We start from the raw sequence: 13,194 nt of genomic DNA, 5'->3' as shown, positions 1-13,194 counted from the left end.
TGGGGGGGGCGCTATCTTGGATGTCATTTATACAATAGGAAGGTTTGTTTAGATAACTTGTCAAGAGACTTTTTGTGGAAAAATGGGCATAATGTGATAAAATTTGACATTGGGATTGAAGGTGATGCAATTCAATGTGAAACTTGGGACTTGAAACAAAGGATACAATGAAGGCATGAGGGAACGTTGTCTGTGGTACATTGAAATGTGTGATGGAGGATAGGCAATGGTTAGTATTTAAAGAAGTAGTGCGCAAGTTGCAAAAAAAAATCCATTAATGCACAGAAACTAATCTATCTAATCTAAAAAAATCTAAACCCAATGGGACAAGTGTTTCATGCAGAACTGATGAGAAATTACCAATGGCATTACATTTTTTTTCAAAGTGGCATATATAATTGCCTGAGTTCATGGTAGGCCTGAGGATTGGGAGCATTTTAGAACTCACGAAAGCAGGGGTCCCCGACCTTTTTTTGCACCGTGGACCGGTTTAATATTGACAATATTCTTGCGGACCAGCTGACTGGGGGGGGAATGTGTTCAAGTAGGGTTAAACTCACCGCAACGTGTCTTTTACAGTTAGGGTTGCCAACTTTCTCACTCCCAAATAAGGGACAAAAGTAGCAGTCAAATCCCTGGACACTTTACCCCAGGAAAGACTACCATGACCATGAAGTCTTGTGCGGGCACCCGTGTGCGCATGCGTATGTGATTTGTGATGTGCGCATGTGCGTACGTGCCGATTTTTTTTTCCCCCCACAAATAGGTTTTCCCTTCATCTTTCTGACTATACTGTACATACATTATTTCTACTTTATATATGCTGTGTATTTATCATATTCTTGATTTTGTTATATGCTGGTGTTATTTATTTTCGGTTTTATGTGTTATTTGGTATGATTTGTTAGGTTTTTTTGGGTCTGGGAACGCTCAATAATTTTTCCCATATAAATTAATGGTAATTGCTTCTTCGCTTCACGCCATTTCGGCACAAAAGGTTTCATAGGAACACTCTACCTTAGCGGAGGAAATACAGGACAAACCAATTTAGCCCAATATACGGGACAGTTGGCAACCCTATGTTCAAGTTCAACAGTGCATGACAGGGAATGAAGAAAGGTGCAGCTGACTCATATCGTTTCCTCACGGCCCGGTAGCACATGCTTTGCTACATGGTGGTTGGGGACCGCTGCGCTAGAGAACCACAAAGAAACTTACAAAATGAGGCAAGATGGAATATCAGTTGATTTGTGAGAAACAAAAACAGACTATGAGAATTTTTATAGGTACATTTATTTTAAGAAACCATCTATCAAGGGTAAATTTCTGCTCATTATTGAGACAGGAGAATTTACAAACCAAATAAGAAAATAGAAGAGGATTAAACAGTGACTTTCTGTCTGTCTTCACTGAAGAAGATGCTATTTCCAGTTAAATGATGCACACAATAAATCACACCAGACAATTACTTTGCCTAACCCCTGTACAAATGATGATAATTTGATTCAAACAGCTCAAATTCATCAAGGGCCCCTACCATCCAGGCCATGCTTGCTTCTCGCTGCTGCCATCAGAAAGAAGATACAGGAGCCCTAGGTCCCACACCAGGTTCAGGAACAGTTTTTTCCCCCCTCGACCATCAAGCTCCTGAACCAGAGGGGATAACTTCACTCACCACAACACTGAACCTATTCCGCAGCCTATGGACTCACTTTCAAGGACTCTACAACTCGTGTCTTCAATATTTATTTATTATTATTATATTAATATTTGATATTTCTTTTATGTATTAGCACAAATTGTCTTTTTCACATTGATTTTTGTCTTTGTGTGCAATTTTTAATTGATTATATTGTGTTTCTTTGTATTTACTGTGAATGCCCACAAGAAAATGAATCTCAGGGTAGTATATGGTGACATATATGTTCAAAGAAAATATATTATCAAAGTACATGTATGCCACCATATTCAACCTTGAGATTCATTTTCTTATAGGCATACTGAATAAATCCATAATAGAATAATAACCATAACAGAATCAATGAAAGACTGCACCAACTGGGGCATTCAACCAGTGTGTTCAACCAATACAGCAAACTGCAAATACAAAGAGAAAGAAATAAAAACAAAAAAAACAATAAGTATCGAGAACATGAGATGAAGAGTCCTTGGAAAGGAGTCCATAGGTTTTGGGAACAGTTCAGTGATGAGGCAAGTGAAGTTGGGTGTAGTTATCCCTATTGGTTTAAGAACCTGGTGATTAAGGTGTGATAACTGTTCCTGAACCTGGTGGTGTGAGCTGTGAGGCTCCTGTACCACCTTCCTTTAATAATAAAATTTATTTTGAACTTTGAGATTCACGATATACTAGCTGTTGGAACCAGCTGGGTGGGCACTGTGCTCTGCATGGATCTGTGCTATCTGACTCTTTGTAGTTTGAAACAAGACTAATTAACTCCTTAGTTTCATAACATTTTTAATTATGCAACTCTTTTAATTTACTTTCACAACTTCCAAATTTACTATTTTTGTATTGCCCAGTCTTGATGAATGTGGCTGAGGTTTGATATTAGTGAGTCCTTCTGAGTCCCTGACTCAGTTTGTCTTTTTCAGTGGTTGATCTCTGGAGTCACTGCTGCTGGAAATTTCAATGCAACTTTTTGTACATTTCTTTGCGTGTCTTCCAAACATTGCATAGTTTTTTTTTGTCACTTACATGGCTGTAGTTCCGAACCTTATCCATGTAAGTATATGTTTCTTTAACTTAATTTCTACTGGTGCCTTCCTATAATTGCTTCAATCATTTGCTTCATTATTTGTCAGAAAGTTTATTTGTGTTTTGTCATACTTTCAAACAAGACGTCAAAGTATCCCCAATTGCTTGTTTTGTCCTCCGGATAACCCACCATGGAATGGTTTATATTTGACCTGTTCTCGGGGCTGTAAAGCTTTCTCACCAATGTTCGAAATTGATATTGACCAAGTGTAAATTACTGATCTTCCTTCACTTTGTTTCTTTGATCTGTGGTTCCCAACATCTCTAGCTAGCAGATTGGCCTCCCAGAGCCTGATAGGATGCTTAACATCCCTCTAGCTGCCTGGATGTGCAAGCCTGCCAGACATATTTGAGGAGCAAAGTATTAATAAAGAAATAGTACTAGAAAAGTTGCCAAGCTTAAAGCTGATATGGCTGAGGGGGTGAAATGCCATATTTTCAAAAACACGAGACATTGCCGATGTTGGAAATCTTAAGCAACACACAAAATTCTCAAGGAACTCGGCGGGTCAGGATGATTCTGACTTATTCCCTCTTCCTTCCTTGTACTGATGAAGACTTTCAGCCTGAAACGTCACCTCTTTATTCTTTTCCATAGATGCTGCCTGGCTTGCTGAGTTCCTCTAGCAGGTCAGGCAGCATCTATGGAGAGGAAATCGCAGTTAATGTTTCAGGCTGAGACCCTTTATTGGGGCTGGAAAGGAAGGGAGAAGAAGCCAGAAGAAGAAAATGAGGGGAAGGGAAAGGAGCACAAGCTGGCAAGTAATAGATGAAACTAGGTAAGGTGGAAGATTGGGGGGAGGGGGCAGGTGGATGAAATAAGGAGCTGGGATGTGATAGATAGAAGAGGTAAACAGCTGAAGAAAAAGGAATCTGATAGGAGAGGACACTGGACCAATTGGAAAAAGAGAGTGAGGAGAGCACCAGAGGAAGGTGATAGGCAGGTTAAGGTAGAAGAGAAGGGGTAAGAGGGGAGACAGAATGAGGAATGGAAGGAGAGAAGGGGGAATAATTACAGGAAGTTGGAGAAATCAATGTTCATGCCATCAGGTTGGAGGCTACCCAGATGGAATATGAGGTGTTGCTTCTCCAATCTGAGGGTGGCCTAATCATGCTGTGGAGGAGGCAATGATTAGACATGTCCAAATGAGAATGGGAGGTAGAATTAAAGTGAGTGGCCACCAAGAAATTCCATCTTTTGTGGAGCACAGAGTGAAGGTGCTCAACAAAGTGGTCTCCTCATCTACATCAGTCTCCATGATATAAAGGAGGCCACAACAGATGCAGTAGGTGGGTTTGTGACTGCAGAGGAGGATATAAAGGTTCAGACTGATTGAACAAGCGGGATTAATGAGAATATGGCAGGTAAAATATAATGAGGAAAAATGAGGTCATCTGCTTTATTGTATGTAACATAAAATTGCTGATTTTATTAAGTTGAAACAGATTAGCTCGTGTTAATGGCCAAAGAGACACAATTGTACTTGTACACTAGTCACTGAAGGCCAGCGTGCAGGTGCAGCAAGTGATCAGGAATCTGAATGTGCATTAGCCTTTATTACAAGAGGGTTTCATTGCAGGAATAAGGAAGTATCCTTGCAGTTGCACATTGCCTTGATGAGATTGCACCTGGAACATCATGTAAAGTTTTAGTTACTTTAACCAAAAGATGCTCTTCCCATAGAGGGACTCCAACAGTGGTTCATTCTATTGTGGAACCACAGAGGGTGGATTTGCTATGTGTGGAGATTGAGTAGACTGGGACTCTGTTCTTTAAAGTTTAGAAGAATGGAAGGTGATCTTATGGAAATATATAAAAGCACTTGACACACTCTATACAGAGCGTGTTTCCTCAGGTTGACTAGTATAGGATCGGGAGCACAGCTGAAGAATATGGGTGGGTTGTTTAGGTTCAAGATGAGAAAGTTCTTCAGAATGTTGAATTTTTAGAATTTGCTACCCCGAAGGACTACTAGGAATCAGTGGTTATGTTCATTCAAAACTGTAACCAATAGATATCTGGACATTAAGAGAATTAAAGTTTCTGGGGGTACTGGTGGAAAATAGGGCTGAGGTGCAAGATCAGCCATGATCTTAATGATGGAGCAGGTTTGACAGAGCAGATAGTTTGCTTCTGCTCTAATGTTAAGTATGGTGTGAAATAGACCTAGGGTTTATATTCCCATGTTCTGCAATGAAAGCTCAAATTCAAGTATACACTACATTATGTATTGTTGGGTGGTGCTTGAGTGGGATGGAAGTAGCAAACTAGGTCAACCAGAATGAATTTGGAGTCCTTGTTATCTTAAGAGCAATCTTGTTGAAGTTTGGGAATGTGTAAATCAAAATGATATGTATACAGTAGCAGAAATGAAAATGATTTTAAAGTGGAAAAGGGCATTCGGTGTCACCTGGCAACCAACTCAAAAATGAATGTGGGCACATCTTGGGTATCATCCAAAGCAAAGCTGGAAGGTTCTAGATTTTATTTGCAGTTTATTCCATATTAAATGAATGTAACTGCCATCACGTGAACCTTGGTTCTCCTGTGATCAGGCAGGCGGGGATTATTAAACCAGTCATGATTCCAGCTCCGGATGCTCCTTTATGGTGAGGGCAGATTGAACTCATCTGCAATATTCATTTTTATTCTCACCCCCACTTCTTTCTCCTTCTTATCCATGAATCTTCTTTTAAAGAAAATGTTGCATAAATAAGCTGTTTACACTTTGCTGTCAAAACACTCAAAGAATAGCTACCTGGGCAAGGTACTGCATTTGCAGTAGCACCATATCCCAGCAAATATACAGAAGGAGAAAATTGGAAAGAAACAAATAGATAAAAAGAAACAGATGGAAAATATGACCTGCATTTTAAATGGCAGTTTGTTTTTGCTCGTTATTTTTAAGAGTTCCAGTTGGTTCTCAGCAGGCATTTACTACAGGACCAGAGTGGTCTGCTACCATGGCAAATCCACTGGTTGCCATGACAGTTTTTGAATTGGATATTTTAATACATAAAGTAGAAAGTCTTTGTTTTTTTTATTCAGACTAATTTTGCATTCGTAGAACTGAAAGGCCAAGGATTGTGGGAATTGTACTGTGGGGATGGTTTGTTGATTCTGTCAGTTTGGCTTATGACTCGAGCACAGTTATAAATTGCATGGATGCATTTCATCCACGGGATTGAATCTATTATAGTATCTTTTTCTTTTAAACTGAATTCATTTGTGGATTTAATCCCTCAAGTTAAATTGGATAAACCCCTGGATAATTGTAAAACAATGTGAATTTTGAGAAGCTGCATTTTTGTGGTTTACTTTCAAATTTAGCTGTTACAGTTATAATCCCTGTGATCTCATTGACCCTTAAGCTGCTTATAAGAGTCTAATTATGAATCTTCATGGAATTTTAAGGAAAAATAAATTTCAAGTTGCAGGTAATGTTTTATCTTTAAAATCTGGGTTATTTAAAACTTGTTATTTTTGGCTTTAGTAGAAAGTAGTTAAGCTTAAAGAAGCAGTAATTGTGTCACGTGATTGCTTTTGAGATTGAACTTAATACAGTAGATACTGGGCTTCTGTCCGTTGGAGGTGAATTTGAATCCCTGTCTTGACTGATCTAGTGCTTATAATAAGTGTTCTGTAACAAGTGGTGATGTAGCTTGATGCAGACAATGAGATACTGAAGGTGGAAACATTTTATTCCTCACATTGTTTTGTATTACTTTGACCAGAACATTTTCAACATAGTCTTATTTATATAAAATAAACCACACAGCTCAATTGCTGAATAGTAGCATGAATTATGCAGATCGCTGAAGTTATTTATCTGTTATATTCACTCATTATTTATTGCAGTTTAGGAGAAGTGTATACTCCATAACTATCTCTCTTGGCTGGAGGCAGCTCTTCATTGGTAAGCAGTTAGGAATAAGAGGAAATGGGAAATTTAACGCACTAGTGTTAAAGGCTCAATTGTTTCAGGCCAGTTACAGAAAGTTCCATTTTTCTTTGTGTTCTTTCTGGATCCTATCTTAATCTCAGCAAGTGGTGTCTTCCTTTCAAAATGTTTCTGCTGTTGTAACTATCCCATAACTTTTGTCTGGTGTTCTCGACTTGTTATCCTATACACTTGATGACACTTCATTATGTAAGTCCAATTTTATCCATTTTCAAGCTCTTCAAATGGATCTTTTGTTTGTATTTTGTCCTGTTTATTATTTCTTTCTAGAAAGGTCTCTAGGTCTGTTGTGGTATCATCAAAAGTCAACAAAATGTTGAAGTTACACGATTCAATAAAATGGCTGTGCATTTCTGTTTGTATTTATATGTTCACTATGTGCTCGTAAGCTGAAGGACAACAGTACTGTAGAATTGGATTTCTTTTCTTCCCACGTTTTTTGTAAGCAACCATCTCCTGGGTGAGATTTGGCACAGATCATCTGTAGTGCTAGGTCCTCTCTTGCTTCAGACTTGCAAATATTTGACTAAGACTACTCCATGAGGACTCTAAAAAGTTGGTTGCTGCACTCTTGTTGCCACCTGGCCCATCTTGAACAACGCCTGTACCTGATGTCTAGCTAGCCCTGTCATCTTATGGCTCCATCTGACATTTCTGATGTTCATTTGCAGCCAACTCCATCAAGGTTGAGATGTACAGCGATGAAGAGGCAGGGAAACTTCTGGCACAGGAGGATGGCGCTAGTGATAAAGATGAAGCAGTCATTGCGGATGAGCCTTTGACGGAGCCGCTAGGATTCTGTGAGGGCACGGGGCAGGGACCTCATTCTCCTGGAGGGATTCGTCTTCCTAATGGAAAACTGAAGTGTGATCTGTGCGGAATGGTCTGCATCGGACCGAATGTTCTTATGGTACATAAGAGGAGCCACACTGGTAAGTATGCTTACAAAAGTAAGGAAATGGAGTGACATGTGGTGGGAATTTAAAGTCTCTATCTGTGGTGGCAGTTATTTGAACTCACTTGTAATTTGTTTTCCCATGAAGCTTGCACATTTATTTCTGCCCCTGGGAGCCTCTGCTTATAAGAGCAAATAGATGGAAGTTATAATATTCACCCAGCTCTGGCAACTGAACTTGAGGACAATAGAATTTCCTTTGGGAAAACTTCCTGCAGATGTCCTTGGAGCATTCTTTTTTGGTTCTTGCTATTTGTGCTTTTTCTTTCTTGACTTGTATGAGGACTTCAGCAACATAACTGCAACATGAAAAAATGTAACCAGCAGGGGACAATTTGGTTTCACAGCAGAAAACTAGAATGAGTTGGCACAATATTTAGTGAAGCTTCATGGCTGGCTTATATGGGGAATGGAAATAATTGCACTGATACATCAGGAATGGTTATTCTGTAGTTGTTGGAGATGCACTGAGGCAAAACAAGTTTATCCTGTGCCAAACCCACAAAATATCAGAGCTGAGGTTGCCAGATGCAATTTTTTTTTTTTTTTTAAATAAAGTCCTTTTCCCAGTGTTGATGTCCCTCAGCATGAGCACAAAAGTTACTGGAAGACACTTGAAACTGTTTATTATCAGAATGTGGTGTTCACAGATGATGTCTAATGAAATTTGTTTTTTGTTCAGTTTTGATCGATGTACGGCAAGAAAGCTGAAAACATTGTTCAGGCCTTGGAGGGTTGGATATCATTTACATGATAATGCTCACATGATCATTTTTCTCCTGGGTACATCTGACTGCAATTTGAAAAATAAGAACTCAGCATTTCTTAGATTTGCAATCATAAATTTGCAGTCACTTTTGATGATACTAGTGTTCAACTGCACAGTTGGTACTTATCTTTTGTAAATTTTAAGTGGTGCTGCTGCCAATAGAATATTGCATCTGCAGAGGGCCATATTATACTTGACAACATGACCAACATGACAGGATATACAAGTACTTGGATAAATGGGCCTGATTAGGGATAGTCAACGTGGCTTTGTGCGTGGTAGGTTGTGTCTAACCAATCTTCGAGTTTTTTAAGGAGGTTAACAGGAAAGTGGATGAAGGCAAGGGAGTGGTTGGTATCTTCGTGAACATTTGACAAGATCCTGCATAGGAGGTTGGTCAAGAAAGTTCAGTCACTTGGTATTCAAGATGAGGTAGTAAATTGGACTAGACTTGACTTTGCAGGAGAAGCGAGAGAGTGGTAGTAGATGGTTGTGTCTCTGATTGGAGATGTGTGTTTAATGGTGTGCAGCAAAGATCGGAGTCCATTGTTGTTCGTCTTCGATATCAACGATATGGATGATAATGTGGTTAACTGGATCAGCAAATTTGTGGATGACATCAAGATCGGGTGGTGTAGCGGACAGCAAAGAAGGCTATGAAAGCTTGCAGCAAGATTTGGACCAGCTGGAAAAATGGACTGAAAAATGGCAAATGGGATTTAATGCAGTCAAGTGTTAGGTATTGTATTTTGGGTGGACAAACCAGGGTAGGACATACACAGTGAACAATAGAGCAGTGAGTGTGGTAAGACAAAAGGATCTGGGAATAAATGCACATAATTCTTTAAAAGTGGCGTCACAGGTAGATGGGGTTGTAAAGAGAGCCTTTGGCACATTGGCCTTCATAAATCAATGTACTGAGTACAGAAGTTGGAATGTTATTTTGAGGCCTAATTTGGAGTATTGTGTGCAGTTTTGGTTACCTACCTACAGGAAGAATATCGATAAGATTAAAAGAGTACAGAGAAAATTTACAAGGATGTTGCTGGGAATTGGAAGACCTGGGCGATAAGGAAAGGTTGACTAAGTTAGTACTATTTTCCCTGCAGTGCAGGAAAATGACAAGAGGTTTGATAAAGGTATACAAAATTATGAGGTTTATAGTTAGGGTAAATGTGAGCTGGCTTTTTCCACTGAGGTTGGGGTGAGACTAGAATTACGTGTCATTGGTTAAGGGTGAAAAGTGAAATATTTAAGGGGAGTGAGTGTGAAGATGGTGCGAGTATGGAACAAGCTGCTAGCGAAAGTGATGGATGCGGGTTCGATCTCAACATTTAAGAGAAATTTGGATAGGTACATTGATGGGAGGGGTATGGAGGGCTATGGTCCAGGTGTGGGTCAATGGGACTAGCCAGAATAACAGTTTGGCAAGGACTATATGGACTGAAGGGCCTTATTCTGTGCTGTAGTGCTCTATGACTGTACAACTTCACTTAATGCTAAAATAAATATGTAACTAATCATGTTGATTATAGATGAGACTAAATACATCCTTCCAATGCAATTTTAATCTTATGATCTGTACTACAACTAATTTACTAATGAGTAATCTAAAGGGTGAATTGTTGATGGATGTGGTTTATCTTGAGTTTGTTTTTAATTGATTGTCAGCTTGGCATAGTTGGCAGAATTCTTGCCTCAGAAGGTTTTTGATCTGAACCTACTCCAGCACTTGAGTACAAATTCTAGATTACAGCACTAAGTAGGAGCCACGTTGTCAGCAGTTTCATTCTTCAGATTAGACTTGGTGTGTTATACTCCTGCATCATGCTTGCGCGTGTCAAAGTGATGCAGGTGGACCTTGAATACAGTGGCACTATTTAAAAACTAGGAAATTTGGCAGACTTCTGTTACTAGCTACAATCAAAACAGTAAACTGCTTATTCATTTTTTCTGTGTGTCAGACCACTACTGTGCATAAAATGGCTGCTGCACTTAGTTAATTGTTTGTACTCCAAAGAAATTCATTATAAATGCAGACCTCTTGAATCCTGAGATACGATGATGTCTTGTGTGGGCAATTTATTTCTTCAGTTTACTATTGCCACTTGTTCAATTTGACAAGTTCCAAAATGTCGTTCATATTTCTAAGGAAGTATCAGCTCTACATAACATTGAATTACACAAAATGAAAAATCCTTTGTTTTCCATATTGTTATCCTTCATCTTACTGTCTGCAAACATTTTGTTTTGAAAAAGCTGATAATGTTTGAAACCTTTTTCTGTTTCACTCTTTGAACTGTATGCCCATCTTTCTTCCTCCAGGTGAACGCCCCTTCCATTGTAACCAGTGTGGTGCCTCATTCACACAGAAAGGAAACCTCCTGCGGCACATCAAATTACACTCTGGGGAGAAGCCTTTTAAATGTCCTTTCTGTAATTATGCCTGTCGGAGAAGGGATGCACTCAGTGGACACCTCCGAACACATGCAGGTTAGTGGGTGGAATCCTGTTTGGGGCAGGGAAACAACTGAACTGAATTTTGACCTCCTCATACAGTTGAGTAAATACCTTCAGAAAACAATTAAATTATGTTTAGAGGAAGAGGAAAGTGCAGGAATTCAGCTTACTCCAGCTCAATTTTTGTTCTTTACCCACAAAATATATTGAAAATATTTTGTTTTTTTATTTACCCAGTGCATGTTTTAGTTTCCTAAGATTTTGAAGAAAAGTACATCATGCTTTTAAATTGTAGTATGCATATTTTAGTCTCAAATTTGTAAAACAATAGAACACAAGTAGTAAGCCCTTCAATCCTGCTATGTCATTCATTGAGGTCATGGATTCCCTTCCACCACAGTTCAACATTCCTGGCCCATCCACCATATCTCCTGATTCCTTGAGTATCCAAAAATCCATCAAACTGAACATCTGGGGGTAGAGTATTTTAGAGATTCGCCAACCACCCCTCTGCATAAGGAAACTCCACCTCATCTCAGTCTTTAAAAAGCTACCCATATTGCTGGACCCCCTACTTCTAGTTCCCTTAACCAGGGGAGCATTCCCCCCCCCAAAAGGATTTTGTTGATTTTGATGAGATTTCTTTTTCCTCCAGATTCTGCAGAATACTGGCCTAGTGAAGCTGGTATGAAAAGCCCACATTTCCTAACCTCTTGCCACTTTAAAGTGTACTCTGCTTTTCTGTTTTGTGTACCTAAGTGGAAGGCTTCACATTATATACTCTATCTGCTGCTGACTTAAATTGTCTGTATTCTCTCAATCTCTTTACTTTTTCATCTCCATTTGCAATTCCTCTAGTTTTGTATCATAAAGTGATAATCAAGGTTCTTTTAGGTACAATGGCATGCAAAAGTTTGGGCACCCTGGTCAAAATTTCTGTTACTGTGAATAGTTAAGTGAGTAGAAGATGAACTGATCTCCAAAAGTCATAAAGTTAAAGGTGAAACATTCTTTTCAACATTTTAAGCAAGATTAGTGTATTAGTTTTGTTTTGTACAATTTTAGAGTGGGGAAAAAAAAGGAAAGGAGCACCATGCAAAAGTTTGGGCACCCCAAGAGATTTGAGCTCTCAGATAACTTTACCAAGGTCTCAGACCTTAATCAGCTTGTTAGGGCTATGGCTTGTTCACAGTCATCGTTAGGAAAGGCCAGGTGATGCGAATTTCAAAGCTTTATAAATACCTTAACTCTTCAAACCTTGTCCCGACAATCAGCAGCCATAGGCTCCTCTAAGCAGCTGCCAAGCACTGAAAATTAAAACAATTGATGCCCACAAAGCTGGAGAATGCTATAAGAAGATAGCAAAGCATTTTCAGGTAGCCGTTTCCTCAGTTCGTAATGTAATTAAGAAATGACAGTTAACAGGAACGGTGGAGGTCAACTTGAGGTCCAGAAGACCAAGAAAACCTTCCGAGAGAACTGCTCGTAGGATTGCTAGAAAGGCAAATCAAAACCCCCATTTGACTGCAAAAGACCTTCAGGAAGATTTAGCAGACTCTGGAGTGGTGGTGCACTGTTCTACTGTGCAGCGGCACCTGCACAAATATGACCTTCGTGGAAGAGTCATAAGAGGAAAACCTTTCCTGCATCCTCACCACAAAATTCAGCGTCAGAGGTTTGCAAAGGAACATCTAAACAAGCCTGATGCATTTTGGAAACAAGTTCTGTGGACTGAAGAAGTTAAAATAGAACTTGTTGGCCACAGTGTGCAAAGGTATGTTTGGAGAAAAAAGGGTGCAGAATTTCATGCAAAGAACACTTCTCCAACTGTTAAGCACGGGGGTGGATCGATCATGCTTTGGCCTTGTGTTGCAGCCAGTGGCACGGGGAACATTTCAGTGATAGAGGGAAGAATGAATTCAATTAAATACCAGCAAATTCTGGAAGCAAACATCACACCATCTGTAAAAAAAAAACTGAAGATAGAAAGAGGATGGCTTCTACAACAGGATAATGATCCTAAACACACCTCAAAATCCATAATGGACTACCTCAAGAGGCGCAAGCTGAAGGTTTTGCCATGGCCCTCACATTCTCCTGACCATCATCAAAAATCTGTGGATAGACCTCAAAAGAGCAGTGCCTGCAAGATGGCCCAAGAATCTCACAGAACTAGAAGCCTTTTGCAAGGAAGAATGGGTGAAAATCCCCCAAACAAGAATTGAAAGACTCTTAGCAGGCTACAGAAAGTGTTTACAAGCTGTGATGCTTG

The 13,194-nt window shown here is 39.4% G+C and overlaps 1 protein-coding gene across 18 annotated transcripts in view; it reads left to right on the top strand.

Moving 5' to 3' along the window:
* The window catches only part of ikzf4 (IKAROS family zinc finger 4), a 171,101-nt gene that overhangs the window by 126,754 nt on the left and 31,153 nt on the right, over nucleotides 1-13,194 (top strand). For 17 of the 18 annotated variants that reach the window (XM_072249049.1, XM_072249032.1, XM_072249031.1 and 14 more), the window contains 2 exons: nucleotides 7,410-7,670; nucleotides 10,788-10,955. In XM_072249049.1, the coding sequence (XP_072105150.1) occupies nucleotides 7,410-7,670; nucleotides 10,788-10,955 (429 nt within the window). The remainder of the gene's footprint in view (nucleotides 1-7,409; nucleotides 7,671-10,787; nucleotides 10,956-13,194) is intronic. The other variant, XM_072249048.1, reaches the window with a different exon arrangement.

The sequence above is a fragment of the Mobula birostris genome, chromosome X (genome assembly GCF_030028105.1).
Source record: "Mobula birostris isolate sMobBir1 chromosome X, sMobBir1.hap1, whole genome shotgun sequence".
Taxonomy (NCBI): Eukaryota; Metazoa; Chordata; class Chondrichthyes; order Myliobatiformes; family Myliobatidae; genus Mobula; species Mobula birostris.
The sequence above is the reverse complement of the archived record's forward strand: the minus strand, read 5'-3'. Positions and strand labels throughout refer to the sequence as shown.